At 45.8% G+C, this 19,552-nt stretch overlaps 1 protein-coding gene across 1 annotated transcript in view; it reads left to right on the top strand.

Annotated features, from left to right (window-relative positions):
• The first annotated feature begins 2,687 nt into the window (after positions 1-2,687).
• Positions 2,688-19,552, top strand: part of LOC115481952 (UPF0577 protein KIAA1324-like) — a 125,655-nt gene continuing 108,790 nt past the window's right edge. The window contains exon 1 of the mRNA XM_030221444.1: positions 2,688-2,900. Within this exon, the coding sequence (XP_030077304.1) occupies positions 2,781-2,900 (120 nt within the window). The 5' untranslated portion in view covers positions 2,688-2,780. The remainder of the gene's footprint in view (positions 2,901-19,552) is intronic.

Here is a 19,552-nt window from a genome sequence, read left to right as displayed (position 1 = left end):
GGAAGGTAAGCCGATCTCAGGACAGCCTTTAGTTGTTCGCTTTATGAGAGGTTTGCTTTTGTCAAAGCCCCCTGTCAAGCCTCCCACAGTGTCATGGGATCTCAATGTCGTTCTCACCCAGCTGATGAAACCTCCTTTTGAGCCACTGAATTCCTGCCATCTGAAGTACTTGACCTGGAAGGTCATTTTCTTGGTGGCAGTTACTTCAGCTCGTAGAGTCAGTGAGCTTCAGGCCCTGGTAGCCCAGGCCCCTTACACCAAATTTCATCATAACAGAGTAGTCCTCCGCACTCACCCTAAGTTCTTGCCAAAGGTTGTGTCGGAGTTCCATCTGAACCAGTCAATTGTCTTGCCAACATTCTTTCCCCGTCCTCATTCCTGCCCTGCTGAACGTCAGCTGCACACATTGGACTGCAAGAGAGCATTGGCCTTCTACTTGGAGCGGACACAGCCCCACAGACAGTCCGCCCAATTGTTTGTTTCTTTTGACCCCAATAGGAGGGGAGTGGCTGTAGGGAAACGCACCATATCCAATTGGCTAGCAGATTGCATTTCCTTCACTTACGCCCAGGCGGGGCTGGCTCTTGAGGGTCATGTCACGGCTCATAATGTTAGAGCCATGGCTGCGTCGGTAGCCCACTTGAAGTCAGCCTCCATTGAAGAAATTTGCAAAGCTGCGACGTGGGCTTCTGTCCACACATTCACATCCCATTACTGCCTGCAGCAGGATACCCGACGCGACAGTCGGTTCGGGCAGTCAGTTCTTCAGAACCTGTTTGGGCTTTAGGATCCAACTCCACCCCCCGAGGGCCCTGTTTGTTCTGTTCCAGGCTGCACTCTCAGTTAGTTGGTAAATTTTTTAGGTCAATCTCAGTTATGTCCTCGCCGTTGCGAGGCCCAATTGACCTTGGTTGTTGTTTTGAGTGAGCCTGGGGGCTAGGGATACCCCATCAGTGAGAACAAGCAGCCTGCTTGTCCTCGGAGAAAGCGAATGCTACATACCTGTAGAAGGTATTCTCCGAGGACAGCAGGCTGATTGTTCTCACAAACCCGCCCGCCTCCCCTTTGGAGTTGTGTCTTCCCTTCAGAGTTTTGTCTTGCTACATACTGGACTGGCCGGCTCGAGCCGGTTTCGGGCGGGAAGACGGCCGCGCATGCGCGGTGCGCGCGGGCGCGCGAGGGCTAGCAAAGGACTTTGCTAGTGAAGATTCCGATTGGAGGGGCTGCCGTGGACGTCACCCATCAGTGAGAACAATCAGCCTGCTGTCCTCGGAGAATACCTTCTACAGGTATGTAGCATTCGCTTTCTGTAAACTTGGATGTTTTTCTGCCATAATGGCACAAAGCAAAAACGTCTGAGGCTAAAAGTTATACAATTTGGTCTAGCCCTGTGTTTTATGTGAAGTCCAGGGTGCCCCAGTGCTCTGCTGGGATGTCTGTGTGGCCAGTCAACCAAGAATGTTGCCCCCCCCCCCCCCCCATACATCCCAATGGCTTGTTTTTGTGCGTTTTTTGGACTTTTTTTTTCCAAAAATTGTTGAAAAGATAGATGCACTGAGCACACTGCTGAAAAAAAAAAAACACGGAGATAGGATGTGCATAAGTGTTGCATGCAGCCTTCAGCACAATGGTGGAGAGGGGTGCAAAGTGCTGAAAACTTCACTAACCTGGAGACTATAAGAAAATGGAAAGGAGCCGGAGAGGAAAATAGTGGTAGATGTTTGGAGTAACGAGAAAAACCTCTGGCAACTTGGTATACAAGATCCTGAGAGGGAGGGAATGAGAAAAGGAAGAAGCAAAATCACCTGGGGGAAGGGCCACAGACATGAGAGAGTCAGAGATGGAAAAGAGGGAACCACAGGTTTGAGAAAAGGAGAGAGAGAAGATTCAGTTGGGGGTAAAGGGACGCCTCACGGACAGAAAGATCCTCCTAACTAGAACATGAGAGAGAAAAGAATGACAGAGATGGTTCACATGGAAGAGATGAGATCAAAAGGAAACTCTATGAGAGACCGAGATAGAAGCTGTGTGAGAGTGACAGATGGGAAAGCCACGTAGTAAAAAGGAGAGTCCGTCACAAAGAGAGAGACAGAGGGTCAGCTCGGTTGCTATGGCGTCGGGGGCAGGGCGCACCTGTGAGAAAAACCAGAACGTAAACGTTCGCAGATGTCGGGCACAGTGCAGTGGCAAGCGGCGCGCGCTGCCCCGGCAGGCGGTTGCTGTGGGGATCGTTCTGCCGCACGTGGGAGGTCGTTGAGCTGTCCGGAGCCCGGTGAGATCGCGAGGGGGCGCAGCTGAGCGAGGTGTGAAGGAAGAAAGGGGATATTTTTTTTTTTTTGGGGGGGGGGGGGGGAGGGACAGAAATCAAGCTGTCGTCCTCCTGTTTCTCCGCTGGAAGTGCGGGGCAGTAGAGCAACAGATCTTACACCTGTACGGATCTGAAGCCAGTACTGAGAGAAGGGGATATGTCACACCTGCCCTGAGGGATCTGAAACCAGTATATCGAGAGAGAAGGGAGTAGGGACAGATGGCACGCTTGCCCTGAGGGCGGGGCAGAGCTGAAGTAGGAGGGGTGTGGCAGATCTCATATTTGTATGGAGAGGAGGGGAAGAGCTGCGTGGATCTCACATCTGCATGAGGGAAGGGGCGGAGCTGGGGTAGGAGGGGCAGGTGTCACACCTGCATTGAGGAGAGGGGCGGAGCTGGGTGCAGGTCTCACACCTGCTGCGAGAAGGCAGACTAGCGAGTACTTCTCTGTGTCACACACGATAACTGCGAGTATGGCACGGGCGGCGGCGGCGGCAAGGCTCGATCGCTACTGGCACCTCCTGTTACTCGTGCTCGGGGCGTTGAGTGCCCATGCCGGAGCCCAGGAGCAGAGTCTCCACGTCTGCAAAGAGGTAAGAGATTGCATTGGCTTGTGTCCCTTCAAATCAGAAGCTAGTTCCCAAGTCACTTCCTTTGGCTTAACCTGAAGTGCATCCCATTCCTCCTCCTGCCAAAAGAGGCAGATCCACCACAGCCCTCTGAAAACGGAGCTCCTAGTTCTTCTAGGGGAATAGTCCCTTGTGACGGGATGTAGCTAAGGTGTGTTGGGGGGGGGGGGGTGATAGGGGCTATAGAAAGTGGAAACAAAGCAGGTGTGCGACTGTACTGTTGTTGTAAGAAATGGATTGAAATAAGAAAGTGGTAATATTGCAAAGCAAAATGATGTTTTTGTTTCCCTTCTTTGTTCATTCATGACTGACTTGTTTCCTGTTTAATTTACTTTTACTGTTTATGCCTTTTCCTTTATACATATTTTTGGCTTTATAAAACAAAATCCCTAGATTATAAATATTTGAACAGGTGTACTGTTTGGAAGGTTCTGTTTCTTAGCTTTTACCTTATGCTACAACTACACTGTGTGTGGTTGTGGGGAAAGAAAGAATATAACCTTCCAAAAGCATTTATTAGACCTTTGAATAAGTTGTCTTGAAGGAAGCACCTTTTATATTTTACTTGTAAAGGAAATACCTGTTAAAGGGATACGTTATGGGTAGTCAGTGAGCGGCATCATCTCAAATGCACAGATATTTATATTGGAAGTTTAGGGTTTGAAAAGTAACACTATACTAGTCCAAAGGGACAGCTAACTCCTTTTCATTGTAAGTAGGGACATTTGATGCATAAAATACAAATGTAGTGTTGAGATACTTTTTGTGATCTAATTAAACATAAAATTATGACTTTGATGGGCTTGGATATTAGCTAGCCAACAAGTGGAAAAGCTATTTGTTGTTGATAGCAGAAATACTAAAGAACATTCAATACCCTGAAATTACTTTTGGTATGTAATGATGAAGTGAAAAACAAAAATGTATACAGAGGGCCTGATATTTAAAGCGATTTAGCCAGCTGCTGACTGGTTAAATTGCTTGGTTGGGGCTAGCTGTTAATATTTGACTAAGTGCCACTGAATATCTGGTTAGGGCTGAACACATAGCTGGCCATGTTGGGGGCGTTCCAGGTGCAGAGTCAGCACTTGGATATTCAAAGCTGAAGCCCACAAAGGTCCCGGTTTTGAATACCTGGGAATAACGGCGTTTATGGTGGGCAAAATGCTCACTGCCGATGGCTAAATATTGACCCCAGAGGGTTTTTTTTTCTGTAGGGAAGTACATAGGAAAAAAAAAATCTTCTTCTTTTTTTTTAATTTTTAGAATTCTTTCCTGATTTTTGGATTTTTTTTTCAGTTTCTGTTCTCATTCCCTTCAGACCCTTGATCCTCAGATCTCCATTCCCCCAAGAACATCCCTGATCCTCTAACCCCATGACCCCTCTGCATTGTTGTCTAGTGTCACCCCAAATCTCGATCCCCCTCAAAACAGCCCTGGTGTCTAATGGCATCCCCCTTTGCCCACCCCCCCCAATGTACCTTCAAAAAGAGGCAGGAGTGAGTCCAACTCACTCCTGGCTCTGCGCTGCCATCTTCAAAAATGGCGGTGCCTGACTCCACACTATGCATCCTGGGACACACCTTGCAGGGTGGGGTGCCATTTTTGAAGATTGTACTGAGGCAAAGGCGAGTGGGCATCACTTCTGACTCTTCTTGAAGATAAATCGATTAGGGGGGGGGGGGGCTCTGGAGGGACAAGGGAAGTCACAGGAGATGCAGGTGCCGCTAGACACCAGGCCATTTTTTGGAGGGTCAGGTGGATGCCACTAGACAAAAACAAAAAGAAGAGGAAACTCCTATAAATCAAGGCACAGAGCAAAAATGAAAATAGGGGAGGACCAATACAATTCCAACTCAAGGGTAAAAAGCAGTTTTTGCTAGTTGGACTTGACTCAGATCTGCATTTTGGCATGGGGGGGTGTGCCTGCCTCAGGAGTCAACAAGTCAATCCAGAAGGGTATGATTATCAGTGCAAAGAAACTCATGCAGACACATTACAAGGCATGTGAAAAAAACCTTTAAAAAAAAACAGTGTCCTTGGTAATGCAAATACCAACAGAGTAAAATATTGTATGCCACTAAACTGCAGGTTTCAAAAAACGTGGTCACAAGGAATAGCAATGTAGAGTGTCTGCATGAGTTTGTGTACACTGAGTTAGAACTCTATTGGTCCTTCCCGACTTTCATTTTTGCTCCAGCATTGCTGTTCCATGTGGCCATGTTTTTTGAAACCTGCAATTTAGTTGCACACAGTATTTTACTCTGTTGGTATTTGCATTACCATGGACACTTCTTAAGAAAAATTTTTTCATACACTTTATAAAGTGTCTGCATGAGTTTGTGTACACTGATATCCACACCTATCTGGATTGATTTGTTGACTGCTGAGGCAGGCGCCACTGCACCAAAAAGCAGATCAGTGTCAAGTCCTTGAGTTGGAATTGTATGGATGCCACTAGACACCAGGGTTACTTTTTTTTTTTTTTTTTTCTTTGGGGGGGGTGTTAGGGAGGGGTCCTGGGAATGGGAGATGGGGGGGGGGGATGTTAGGGAGGGATCCTGGGGTGGTAGGTGGGATGGGGAGGGGAGTAAGAGGATTGGGTCATGCTTGGGGGGGGAATTGGGGATCAGGAGTCTAAGTGGCCTGAGGAGGAGGTATTAGCTTATCTGTCCCAAAGCAAGTGCTGTAGAAGGGTAAGTTAAGTCTTCCAAGCCTCCTCAAACCTGGTGCTCCATTTCCTGCATTGTGTTCACCTTAAAATCTTAACATTGTAATATAGTAAATGATGGCAAATAAAGACCTGCTTGGTCCATCTAGTCTGCCCAACAATCACATTCATTATCAACTCATGATTAAACCAACAATCCAACAATGTTACTAACAACATTTTACTTGCTAAATTCAACTTTAAGATGTCTTCCCCTCCCCCATTGAGATACACAGCACTCATACTCATAGTATATGATATGAATGTGGTATTAAATATTCATACTTCATCCTGATTTGTCTTTTGCCATTCTGGGAACATAGATTTTAGAAGTCTGCCTGACACTGGCTTTACTTCCCCAGTGCTGGAGTTGCTCTGTAAGCACTAGTCCTGCCCTGTCATAGCACATCAACACCCATGGGGTAATTTAAGTTTTACTTTATGCTATTATCTTTCTATTTAGGGATCCTCTGTGTCTATCCTATACATTTTCAAATTTCTTCACCATTTTTGTCTCCAGTACCTCCACTGGAGAGTATTTCAGGTATTCACCAATCTCTCTGTGACAAATTATTTAAGCCTACTACCCTGCAACCCCAATTCATGTCCTCTAGTTTTACTGCTTCCCGTCACTGGAAAGGATAGGTTTGTATATTAATACCTTTCAAATGTTGAACATCTGTGTTGTATCTCCCTATCTCTTCTTTCCTCTGGGGTATACATATTGACATATTCAAGTTTCTTCTCATATGGCTTTTGGCAGAAACCCCAGACTATTTTCATCGCCTTCCTCTGAACCGCTTCTCTGCATTCGAGGCAAAATAGCTAATAACCTCATTACAATCCATTTTAATTTGATGTGCACCAATGTCTACTGCGCAGGTTAATTTATATGTTAATCCCTTTTCTGCATTATGTGGCCTTAAATGTGCTCGTAAACCTTGTGGTAACTGTGCACCTCCCACCTGTGCTAGCTTTCTGCATCAGATCCTAGGTGGGATGGGAGAAAGTAAAACTTAGTGGAAGAGGCAAAGCTGTCTCTGCCTTCTGCAGAAGCTGTCTGAGATCCTTCTAGCCTACCCGTCATCCACTCATCCCAACATGAATTTTTTTTGGCTTAGTTGTGGAAATGTCTGATTCATTCGTTACAAGATTCTTCAATTACTAATTGCTTCCTTTCCCCAAACAAACTCCACCATTGAACTCTTAGCTTTATACAGCTTCCTGTCTTCCTTCCTCGATATTTCTGTCAGTTTAAGTTGCCCCCTAACTTGATTGGGTAATATTTGTGGAAGGAGCAGGGTCACTATCAGACACTCTAGGATGATTAGGAGGGGTGGGTTGAAGTTCAGATAAGGTAATATTATCCCCAAGAGCGGTTTCAGAAGTGGGGACAATAGGGTCTGAGCTACCAGTAGTATTGGGAGCACTTGTAGGATACAGGGTAGGAGAATCAGTAAGGATAGGAGTAGTCTCAGAATTTTCAACTGGCAATGTATAATTTCCAGCTGGAAATTCAGTCTCAGTGGGTGTGTCTGCTAACGGGGTGCTGTTACTGATGAAGGTGGTACTAAACCTGTGGACTTGTGGAGGGAAGTATTTTCAGGTGTGTGGTTTGGTGTGGTGTTTACTTGGGACTTTGTGTAGGCTGCTGGAGTGGTGGCTGGTACAGTTGCGTTTCCAACGGATAAGGTAAGGTTACCAGTTGGAGAGGCACTGAGTGTGTGAAGATGGTCAGCGAGACTTTCGTTTCTAGTTGTGGTGAAGGCAAACAGTGCAGTAAAGAACAACATTATACCTATGCACAATATGATAAAACACACAAGTCCAACAACATCTCACTTATAATAACCCACCTGGGTTTAGTTCTTGTCAGTCAGTTTCCCTATTTTAACTAAACCTCTTGTTTGATAATTTGTCTGAAAGTTTATCTTCCTGGCTGGATTGCAAGCTCCAATAAGCAGGGACTATTTATTGTGTAGCTCTGTAAAATGCTGCGTACACTTGGGTACGCTATACAAATCATGACAATAATATAACTTAATTATATTAGAAAAATCTGGGTTCAGTGCATCCCTAAATCATGACGTGTCAAAAGATAATCAAAACATGAAATACTGTGATTGTGATTGATATATACATAATGAACCCAGTTTTAGAAAAGAAGTGATGGGAATTGAGATGTCTAGGTTGGGACTGAAAAAATTTCCACCATATTTTATAAAGGCTCTGCCAATCTCTTGTAAAATACATGTATGGATATGCAGGACTGCATGTCCATATCTCTCCATATCCCATGGAAGCAGCAATTTTTACAAAGCTGTGGGTGGAGGAAAAACTGCTTCTGCACCCCTACATGTGAATTGGAGCAACACCCCATCCCCCCTCCCACCGTAACCAAATACCGTATCACCAAGGCTGGCTCAAGGGATTATGGTGCCCTGAGCCAACGTGTGCTTTGATATCCCCCTTGCATTTGCACCCCCCATGTTGGCCCCTCTTCTAGGCAGCATGCTGCATGAATCAGCTCCCAGTCAGTTTCCCCTGTCTGCCATGGCAGTTTTCTTCCAGCTCTTACATTGCAGCTTGAATCCCCTTTGCAGTAGTACTGCAAGACTACTGCTAGGAATCAGTGGTGTAATTTTGAAGAAGGCAACTGCTGGGGATTGCTACTGCTCCTATTTGCCCCAGGGATCTTTGGGGTGAGTTGGGTTTCCAGTGGGATGTTGTGGTGATACAAGGGATGGGGAGGAGAAGAATGGGTGGGATTTGGAAAGGGGAGGGGCTTTGGGGGCAGGCATAGATGGGGAGAGAGTCACATCAGGTCCACTGAACCACTAGAGATTTGAGGTCTGCCAGAGAGAAGGGATTTCTGGGGAATCTTAGAGTCCTTGTACTGCTCTGTCATCACAGCAGTTTAAACATGAGAACAGGATATTTTTTAATTAAAAAAATATTTTAAACTTTAAGGCTTTCATTGTGAGATATGCAGATAGTGGGGCATCAGTTCATTTTTGGCTTTGGTAAGATTGATTTGTTTTGGGGGGGGTTTCTGTTCAATGTGACTGTAGATTAACATCTTTTCACACTCCAATCCTTTCTAAACGGATTGCTGTATGTTGTCATGTTTATAGGGACAGTACATCCTGTCCTAGGAGTAGTGAAGTGTGCAATGAAGAAATGTGATATTTGTGAAGGGAATGAACCTGATTTAATTGCTTCTCTTCCAAAGAGAGTAAAGGCTGTCCAAAGTGTTTTGGGAACAAAAGACAATTACTTGTTTTCTTTAAATTGTGCAACTAGTTTGTGATTGAGTTTATCATCTTATTTCTGTTTCTTTCCCATTTATTCCGATGGCATTTGAATACATAAATGTTTAAACATAGGCAAGTGTAAAAATGCTCTATGTGGTCCCTCTGCTCAATTTTAGATGTTTCTGATTTCATGAAGGCAATGTTGCATTTTATACAATGCATTAAAAGGTGGGAGCCAGCTGAAAAAGCCTTATGAAAGGAGTTTAACAACTTTTCCAATGGCTCAGAGTTGGGTTTGTAATAGTCTAATGGTTTGAGCAGTGGGCTGAGAACCTGGAAAGCTATGTTTAAATCCCACTGCTATTCCTTGCAATCTTGGGCAAGTCATTTAACTATTGCCTCGGGCACAATCTTACTCCTTAATATTTAACCATGGTGGTCTGTAATTTCTTTATAACATCAGCTGCTGTGGTTAAATATAATTCAGATATTTAGTGCCAGTACTCAGACAGGGCCCAGTGCTAACTGGTGATGCTATCCAGTTACCAGAGATATTAAATAGCTAACTGGATAAAGCTGGAATAGCTCTTTTGCTTTCCTAACTTGGGCAAGATGCACTAAACTAAACGAGCCTTTAACAAGCCTTTAACGAACAAGTTTTTAACCCTGGCGCGTACTAAAGCCCAATTTCCGATGACGGTAGCAGCAAACGAAAACAGAATGCAGATGAGCAAATTGTGTAGAAACCCTATTGAAATGAGATGCACTAAGGTTTTCCGCTTGCCCTAACGCTGGAAAACTCCGGGAAAGCTAACAAGAGGTCTATACCTCTCGTTGGGGCTGCCCGACTTCCAAAACAAGGTGAAAAAAAAATCGGGAGGGGGCAAAAACGCTCGTCAGGAGCATCCTTTATGGACGGCCTTGCCTCCCCCTTGCCCGAGATTGCCGCTGCTCCCCGCTCACCCCTGCAGTAAAATCATGACTTTTTTAGGCAGCCCCGGCCCCCTTCCTCTCTTTCTCCTTTTTTAGAAAAAAACAGCTCCCGCCATCCTCCGCCCCCGTGCCCCGCCCCCTCCGTGAAACCGGGCCCGGCCCGTTCAGCACCTCTCATCTCTGTGTGAAGGCGCTGCACAGGCAAGAACAGCTGATCGCCTCCTCCGACGTCCCTCCATTCCTCCTGGGCCCGCCCTCGTCTGACATAAGTAACCTACTTAGGTTACTTACGTCAGACGAGCGAGGGCGGGCCCAGGAGGGACGTTAGAGGAGGCGATCATTTGTTCTTGCCTGTGCAATGCCTTCACACAGAGGTGAGAGGCGCTGCATGGGCCCGGTTTCAGACAGAGGGGGGCCCAGTGGAGGGGGGAGCGGTGGGGGCGGGGCACGGGGCAGAGGATGGTGGGAGCTGTTTTTTCTAAAAAAGGAGAAAGAGAGGAAGGGAGGGGGCCAGGGCTTCCTAAAAAAGTCACAATTTTAATGCAGGGGGAGCGAGGAGCAGCGGCGACCTCGGGCGGGGCGGGTGGGGGCAAGGCCGTCTATAAAGGACGTGTTTTTTAAAAAAATGTTTTTGACATGCGCAGAGCAGCCAGCATAAACTTTTTTTTTTTAATCCCAAACGTGCAGCATTTCACCAAATGCTAAAACTCCAGAAAAAACATCACTTATCTTATAGTGTTCACTGGTCCTGACTTGGACCATTGTTTTGCATGTTGCTGTTTCAAGGTACCCAATAAAGCCCGATTTTCTAAATAATCTGCAAAAGCCCCTTTGAATTATTAAATAGTTTTTAAAATTTCAAAAATTTATGTTGTCAAATCTTAAAATAAAACTCCTATGGAAGGGGAAAACAGGCAGGAAACATCTTACTAGTTTGTACAAAGACTTTCAACTGACGAAAAACGCCATCTCTAACTAGGAAGTGACCTCGGCAGTCCATATAAAACTCCCGCAGGACTGGATCTGCACCGGATAGGAGTGGTCATAGAAATGACAGAATCCTTGTACCTATTTCGGAGTCTTTTAATTAAGCTCTGGAGATCTGGGTATCTGCATTCTGATATAGTATCTACATTGCAAAACTCAAATTATTCTAAAAGTAAAATAAAATTATTAAAAATGTTAATAGAAATAAAGCAGTTGTAGATTAATCAGTTTATATTTAATCTGTGTAGATTTAATCTGTGATCCATCCCTGGATGGCAAACACACAGTATTACCTGAGTCATCTGTACCAGCTGGTTTCTTTTCTTTTTTAATTTAACTTTGAAATGCTAAAAACCTCTGACAGAAGAACTCTAGCAGTTATAATGAAAAACAAACAAGGCAGATTTCAGTTCCTTTTTGTGGGTTAATTTTAATAGTTGTATTCCTGATGCTAAAGAATTAACTCGGGGAAGAAGGGGGTTGAGAGATGATTCAGCAGAGAGTTTCGTCAAGGTGTACTTGGCATATCCTCCCTCTACAAAGAGTACCTAAAAGAAGAATCCCTGAGTTCTGGTGCTTTACTACTACTACTACTACTTAATATTTCTAGAGCGCTACTAGGGTTACGCCATGCTTTCTGGCTAACAATTTATAAATGCAAAATGTGAGGACCAAGGCTGAATGGCAAAAGTAGAATGGAGTGAGTGACATTACCTGGAAAGGTGTAGAATAGTAGATCTCAAACTGGGGGACAGGGTCCCTAGGCCAGTATGGAAGAAATTGTGAGGGCACAAGATGTTTGAATCAATATGACATCACAATGTATGTCTAAAAAGCTAATTTTAGAGGCAGTAGAATGTTAGAATTATTTATTAGGATTGATTTTACCACCTTTTTGAAGATATTCACCCAAGGTGGTGAACAGCAAGAACAATTCTATTGTATTCCATTGTTAAAACACACACACACACACACACACACGCTAACAGTGGTAAATCTCAGACATATCTGTGTCTGTTTGTATATGTGGGTGTGGTGTGTATGTATGAGGAAGGTGTGCTTTCAGGGAGTATGTAGGATATGAGGGTTGTTCGTTGATTGAATAGATGTGGAAATGTTTAAGGGTATGGGTGTATGTGTGGTGGATGTATGGCAGGAGTGTATATTTGGGGAAGTGGAAGGGTGTGTCACGGATGTAGGAAGCTTGGGGTCTGGAGGGGTATAGATTAAGTTTATGTGCATTAAGAGAAGTGCTCGTTGTTGGGTGGGGGTGTGGAATAAAGGCTGATGGAATTTCGGTTTCAGTACTGTGTTCCTACAGTGCTCCGCCCTTCACAGGAACAGGCTCCAACCACTCACTCCATCTCAGTAATGCAGCTAGAAGTCCATTTCTGGGTGAACCCATGGAGGATTGGTGGGCCATGCATTTACTCTCTGCCCCTCTCCCTGCTCACCACATGAAGCCTGCCAACTGGAGATATTGTCTGCCTGAGCCCCTTGTATCATCTGAGCAGCTGGGAAGCCCACTGTCAACTTCCCCACTTCTTAGACTGCATGGGGAGCTTGGGCAGAGAACACCTTCAGAAAGCAGGGCTTAGGCATACGTGCAAGCAACACCAACTGCTGGTGGGCCACTGCTCCTTCCTCCTCCTCTCACGCCACCCCCAAATAGGAGCAGTCTCTCCTCTCTCTTTCCCCCCTCCCCAAACAGAGGTATCCTCCACTCATTCCCCACATCCTGGACTACCTTACAATTGGTAGTGGTATAGTTGAAGCAGGAGCAATCTCCAGTCATTCTTACCCATGCAAGCTCTAATCTTAAAATGGCTGCCATGACATCTAGCAGCAGTCTCACAAGACTGCCACTGGAGGTCACGACAGCCATTCTTAAAGGTGAGATGGTATGGGCAGGAGCAACTGGGGATCACTTCTGTCCCAACTATGCCACTAGCCACCAGCGATTGTAAGGTAGGCCTGGGGGAGGGGGCCACTCCTGTTTGGGCAGAGCTGGTTAGACTGTAGCGATGATTAGGGGCAGTAATGACCAGTTTTGGCTTCAGTTCTGGCCAAAACCAAGCAGCAAATTCAGGTACAGATTCAGTTTTGGTCACTCTAGTATGGGGTATTGATTTTGAGTGTGGGTGTATGTATTTATTATTTTTGTTATTTACTAGGATTTATTTACTTCCTTTTTTGAAAGAAATCACTCAAGGCGGTGTACAGTAAGAATAAATCAAACATGAGCAATAGACAATTACAGCAGTAAAAATATTCAAATAACAATACAAAGTATGGCATAGTATGCTACTTACAATGCCAACACAATAATGTAATAGAACATTTTAATAGACAGCATAGGGTTTAAGCAAAGATGGAACATATAGATAGGTAAGAGAGTAAGAGGAGTTAGAAAATCAGGTGACTAATTTAAAGAAAGCTGTACATGAGGTCAGATAGATGATTAAATGTTATCTCAGCTAGGGTAGGAGTGGATAAACATGTCCTGTTGCAGTATTTGCAGCCTGTACAATGTAATAATCAGCAACATTAACTTCTAATTGAAACGTACTTACAGTCATAGGCGCCCCGTATAAGAGGCTTGGGGAGGCTAAGCCTCCCCAGCCCAAATGTGACCTTCCCCTGGCTGCTGTATCCCCCCGCAAACGTAGGGCTGCCTGGCGCAGCAGCTCTGCAGCCAGGCAGCTCTCGGAAGGTTCCTCTGCTCCTTCTCGCCCTCAGCTGAGCTCCCTGATCGACAGCTCTCCTCTCTTCTTCTTCGTCATCCCCCCCCCCCCCCGGCGCGTGTTTAACTCTTACTTGTGGCAGCGAGTGGCGAGGCAGAAAAGAAGAAAACGCTGCGAGTGGGCCTCTCTAGCTTCTCCCTTCTCTCACAGTGTTCCGCCCCGCCCTCGCGGAAACAGGAAATACATCATCGCAGAAGGCGGACGGGACACTGTGCGAGAGAAGGGAGAAGCAGCTAGAAGCGCGCCCGAGACAGTCTTTCAGGTGAGAGAACTAGTGTTTGGGAAAGATTCCTGCACTGAAGCAGCCCCAGGACAAAAGTCTTTACAGTAGCGAGAAAGGGGCTCAAGACTGAGCAATCTTGAATGGGGAGAGTGACGGATTGGTCTGGGAGCAGATACAAGGGAGAAAGTCCAGGGGGAGGAGATGTCTAACGAGCAGAAAAGACGAAGATACTTAAGAAAATGTATTGAAGTGTGTTACGCCTGGAAGGAATTCTGTGCAATAGAAAATTTGCATCTGCATTTGCTGTACAGAATTCGGCACTGAAGCCGGAAACAGCATCAGCTGTTGTGCAGGCCACAAAAAGGGACAGCGTTAGTATCATATTACAGTGTAATATGATTGGCACTGGCTAACTGAGTGGACTAACAGGGCTACCACACCTCTACTCATATTACAGTGTGTAACACGCAGGAGAGACAGATAGCTGTGGGCTGGACTTGAGTAACAGCCTCAGCCCAAGAACACAGCAAGTCCGGCAGTATCAGGGAACATAGCAGGGGGGGGGGAATGGATATGGGTGGATGGAGGAGAGGGCAGGGGAGAATGGAGAGTTGCTGGACGGATGGATGGAGGGAAGTCAGGAAAGAGATGTACATGGATGGAGGGGGGAGGGAAGACAGGAAGTAGATGCACATGGATGGAGGGGAGTGAGGAGAAATGCTGGATATGGATGGAGGGAAAATTGCTGACTGTAAGGGCTGGTTCGGAACACTTTGAGGGCAGATTCTGAAACTTGAGGAAGGATAGGGAGAAGGCTACAGATGGTTGGCCTGAGGTGGCACCAAAAGGGTGTAGAGCTTAAATCATGACACACAACCTCTTGAAGGATCTACATATGGTTGTTAATAAAAGGAGCTCATTGTGAACACTATCCACCCTTAAAGGGTGTTTTGTGGCTCAACATGAGAATTGTGATATTAGGATCCCTTGTGTCATATTGTTGACGGTCTGCATTTTCTGTATGGTGGTATATTGGTGTATTAGGTCTGCCCAGTGTAATATTTATGGTACAGTAAGGTTGAGCAATTGTGGTTAGTATATGCTTTGAGCAACCACTTTATTCTTTGACATATGATACATATCTAATATCTAAATTTAATAAAAGGTATTAATTGTGATTATTTTATTTTTACTTATTTTCTGTGTGTTGTCAGACAATTATGGATGTAAGCCCCGCCCCTGGCCCCACCCCTAACCCCGCCCCCTTTAGCCTCCCCAAACAGTTGGGCTACCGACCGCCTATGATTACAGTTATGAACATCTTAAAAGTTTACCATATGGCTCCAGAAAAAGGGGGACACATTGATCCAGTCCGGGTTTTGCTTCCATTTGAAAGCAATGGAAGTAAAAACAAAGGTCATAGGACAGGCTGCTGCCTGGTTACAGATGGTGTGCAGGATTTGGGAGGTGCTGATAATAATAATGCTGTAAGTGCTTCTTCCTCTTATCCTTTGGATGTAGATTAAATCTCAGAATGCTCAGATATAAAAAATAGATAAGGGACACTACTTTCTCCTTTCTCCATCAGTCTGGAAAAAAAAGAGTGATTGGAGTTTCTTGTCCCCACAATATCAGTTACAGAGCAGAGGTCTGGGTGATGCTCCTGCATGCTGTACAGCTTTCAGAGTCTCTGTAGTTTAATTGTGTTTGCTGTTTTATTAATCGCATCTATCCTGATAGCCCTGTCTGTAATTTCAAGGCGTAAGACTGGAGGTACTCCCCCTTACAATGTAGTCAGGGCTGAGAGGACAGAGACAATAGACAAAGTTTAAATCTGGGCTTTCCAATGTATATTTCTGAATCTTCCCTCCAGATTTCATTCACCTCCTATTTTTTTTGCATTTTTACCAATAGGATACAATGACGTTTCCATTTCCTATATATTTTGTTGGTAGGCTGCCCCATGCTTTACCATCTTCTTCAGTTTTGTTTTTGGGTTTTTTTTTTCTGTATCTCCCTTTGTCTTTCTTGTTCTGAGCCATGCTACTGGAGGAGGAGATTTGGAATGGTATGGTCAAACACATTCCTCATTCTTTAAGTGCCTCCTATAGTAGTACTACTACTTATCATTTCTAAAGCGCTACTAGACGTACGCAGCGCTGTACACTTGAACATGAAGAGACAGTCCCTGCTCAACAGAGCTTACAATCTAATTAGGACAGACAGATCAAACAAGAGATAAGGGAATATTAAAGTGAGGATGATAGAATAAGGGTTAGGAGTTAAAAGCAGCATCAAAAAGGTGGGTTTTTAGTTTAGATTTGAAGACGGCCAGAGATGGAGCTTGAGGTACTGGCTCAGGAAGTCTATTCCAGGCATATGGTGCAGCAAGATAAAAGGAACGGAGTCTGGAGTTAGCAGTGGAGAAGAAGGGTGCAGATAAGAGAGATTTACCTAGTGAACGGAGTTCCCAGGGAGGAATGTAGGGAGAGTGGAGAGGTACAGAGGAGCTGCAGAGTGAATGCACTTATAGGTCAATAAGAGGAGTTTGAACTGTATGCGGAAACGGATAGGAAGCCAGTGAAGTGACTTGAGGAGAGGGCTAATATGAGCATAACGACACTGATGGAATATTAGTTGTGCAGCAGAATTTTGAACAGATTGAAGAGGAGAGAGATGGCTAAGTGGGAGACCTGTACAATAATATGGATTTATTGGGAGTAAGAGATGCTGAGGCATTACGCAGTCTATTTCCTTATGAGGTTCTTTTCTCAGCATTGAACATCTTAAGAGGGTGTAGAACTGGAATATTACCATTTGCATAAAGAAGTCATAAGCATTTTGAAATAGTCAGTCCTGTGGTTGAATCCTAGTTCCGCAAATTACAATTCAAAAAGACCCGAGTCTGATCATTGTTTTCAGAGTAATACAGTTTGCTTTTGTTCTAAACTGTGAATTTCAAAGAGTATTTTAATCAGTGGCTCAGTAAATCATTTATCATTTTGAAGCACAAGTTGACTGCTACACAAGTTGTCCATATTTTGTTCAGTTAATGAGACAAGTCCATTTCTTTGTACAAATAAGGCAAAGCTGAAAAACCTGCTAGAGTACCACTGATGTGTTGAAATAAAATAATATCCCCTGAAACAAGCAAATTAATGTAGACTATCGGATTACATGACTGTCATGTGCACTACTTGGAATACCATCTAGAGCCTTCTGGTAGATAGATGAAGAATCTTTCTGGGCATGTATGCAGGGCCGCCGAGAGAGGGGGACAGGGGGGATAAAATTCCCGGGGCCCGGCCTGGTGGCGGAGGTGGGTGGGACTGTGGCGCCGGGCCTCCCTCAGGGGGAGCGGCGACAACCTGGGGGGGTGGCAGTGGGGGTGGGGCCGGGGGCGGCCTTGTCCCGGGCCCAGCCCAGTCTCTCGGCGGCCCTGCATGTATGTAGGGTGTTTCTTGCATGCCTGTGGTTTACAGCTGGCATGTCCTCAAGTCCTGCATTGGTCCAGCAATTTTTCTAATTATGGCAACTTTCGCACCCTCTAGTTTTCAGTACATAAAAGGTTTAGTTTACTTTTTTTCTCATTCTCACAACCATATTTTAGTGCCACTGTGTACTTATGGGCTTGCCCAGCTATTTCTTTGTACATAAAAGTTGCCCTGTTGGGTCAGATGAATGGTCCTTCAAGCATGACATCCTGTATCCAGCAGATCCAAACTGGGAATCCATTCCCTGTTGCTCACTCCCAAAAATAGAAGGTGGCGAACCCTAAGTCTGTTTGGCTACTAACAGTTAATGAACTTGTTTTCCAAAAAGTTATCCAAGCCTTTCTGTTGTGGTAGTTTCCTTCTAGCCTTTTGGACTTCGAGCTCAGTCAGAATTGGGTACATAGTCCTTCTGAAAAGTGAACCTGAAAGAAGAGGTCCTGAGTTAGCTATATTGTGGCCCAGATATCCCGATAACTCCTGACATGTGGCCAAGTTCTACTCCTTATATTCTTACAGCTTAGTTGGAACTGAGGCTGGAAACTGGTGCCATGACTTTTCATTGAGAGCTAACTGGTGCATTTTACTCCTCGTAGTAAGAGTCCTTGGTAAAAAGGCCACACAACAATTCGGTCTATGGAGTTTGCGATCATGGTTCCTGAGTCTGGCTGCCAGTGTCACTGTTGCTGGCATTAGGAGGGTGCCGGAGGCTCCAGGAGGCAGGAGAGGGACATAAGGCTTGATAAGGCTGCCAGTTCTGCAAGGGGCTGGCAGCCAAGAGGAGGAGAGAGAACAGCTGCCCCTATGAACCCGGAGGTGCCTCAGGTCACAGTTGCACTCCAGGCTCTGGGGGCAGTACCAAAGCTGGAGGGAGCCAGGAAAGAAAGCTGGTGGTCAGCAGGGTGACCTACAGCACTCACCGGTTCTGTTAGGAAAGCAGGAGGCAGACTGGCAGGGACAGTCGTGGCACTTCTGGTGTTGTGGGTGAGCCGGCAGCTGTGCACACGCACAGGAAGGAGAGGAGGCAGAAGCACCTAGACTAGAGCAAAATAGTACCAATCATGGGGTAAAAGGGGAAGAGCAGCCCTGGAAGTGGGCAGGACCTGGGGAACGAGCTGGGCAGTTCAAACAAGCCTGGGCACAGAGAGAGCTGCAAGCAAGCCCCAGGGAGAAGGCTGATGGAGAGAAGAAGCCCTGGGTAGACAGGCCCAGGAAAGGAAGCAGGCAAGCCTAGGCCGACAGCAGGCATCAGCAAGAGAGCTGCAAGCAAACCTCGGGACAGAAGAAAAAGAAAACTGCAGGCTGGCCCCTTTGGAAAGAGAGAGATGTGGACATGATTGAGAGAGGGGCCACAGGGATGCTTGGAGAGCTGGTGCGTCCTGGGGCAGGGCTGGGAAGAGAAGAGTGCTGATGTGTGGGCTGTGCTGGGCTGGGAAGTACTGAACAGGGCCTGGAAGGGAGATAGCAGGCAACAGGTGCAAAGAGGAGAGAGCTGGTCTGTCTGAGCTGGGCAGAGTGAAGCAGAGCATGTTGGGCTGGAGAGAAGCCAGAAGGAAGCCATGCAGCTGGGGTCCCCAAACCTGTGGAAGAAGCCCGAACCCGGAGAGAGAAGCTCTGCCATGAGTGCCTGTACCCAAGAACCTGACCTATGAGAGAGAAACCCCACATGAGTGCCTGTACCCAAGAGTCTGACTGTGAGTGCATCCAAGCCCTTGCCCTGAGGAAAGGCGAGACCAACTGAGAGTGCCTGTCCTGAAGAGAGAGACCCTGTCTTGAAAGAAGACCCAGTCCTAGTGCCTGCATCTGAGAAGCCTGCCTTAAGTGCCTACCCACTAGGAGACCAAGCTAAGTGCTTGCCAGTGTGAACTGTGGGGTTTAGAGGTATGTGCATAAAGGAACAAGAAAAAAAAAGGCATGTGCAAGTGTGGGGGGGGGGGGGGGGGGTAGATAGGGATTCCCTTGCTTATCTTTTTATTTAAATCTAGTTAGCTATACATGGCTTTCTCTGTCAAAAGAAGACACTGACTAAGACTAGAGTGCATATATGAGAAGAAGAAGCCAGGGTTCAGCTGGTGGTTGGGAGGCGGGGTTGGTGGTTGGGAGGCGGGGATAGGGCTGGCCAGACTTATACGGTCTGTGCACTGAAGAGGACAGTACAAATAAAAAAGTAGCACATATGAATTTATCTTCTTGGGCAGACTGGATGGACCGTGCAGGTCTTTTTCTGCCGTCATCTACTATGGTACTATGTTACCATTTGAGTTTATTGAGTTA

This window comes from Microcaecilia unicolor, chromosome 12 (assembly GCF_901765095.1).
Source record: "Microcaecilia unicolor chromosome 12, aMicUni1.1, whole genome shotgun sequence".
Taxonomy (NCBI): Eukaryota; Metazoa; Chordata; class Amphibia; order Gymnophiona; family Siphonopidae; genus Microcaecilia; species Microcaecilia unicolor.
The sequence above is the reverse complement of the archived record's forward strand: the minus strand, read 5'-3'. Positions and strand labels throughout refer to the sequence as shown.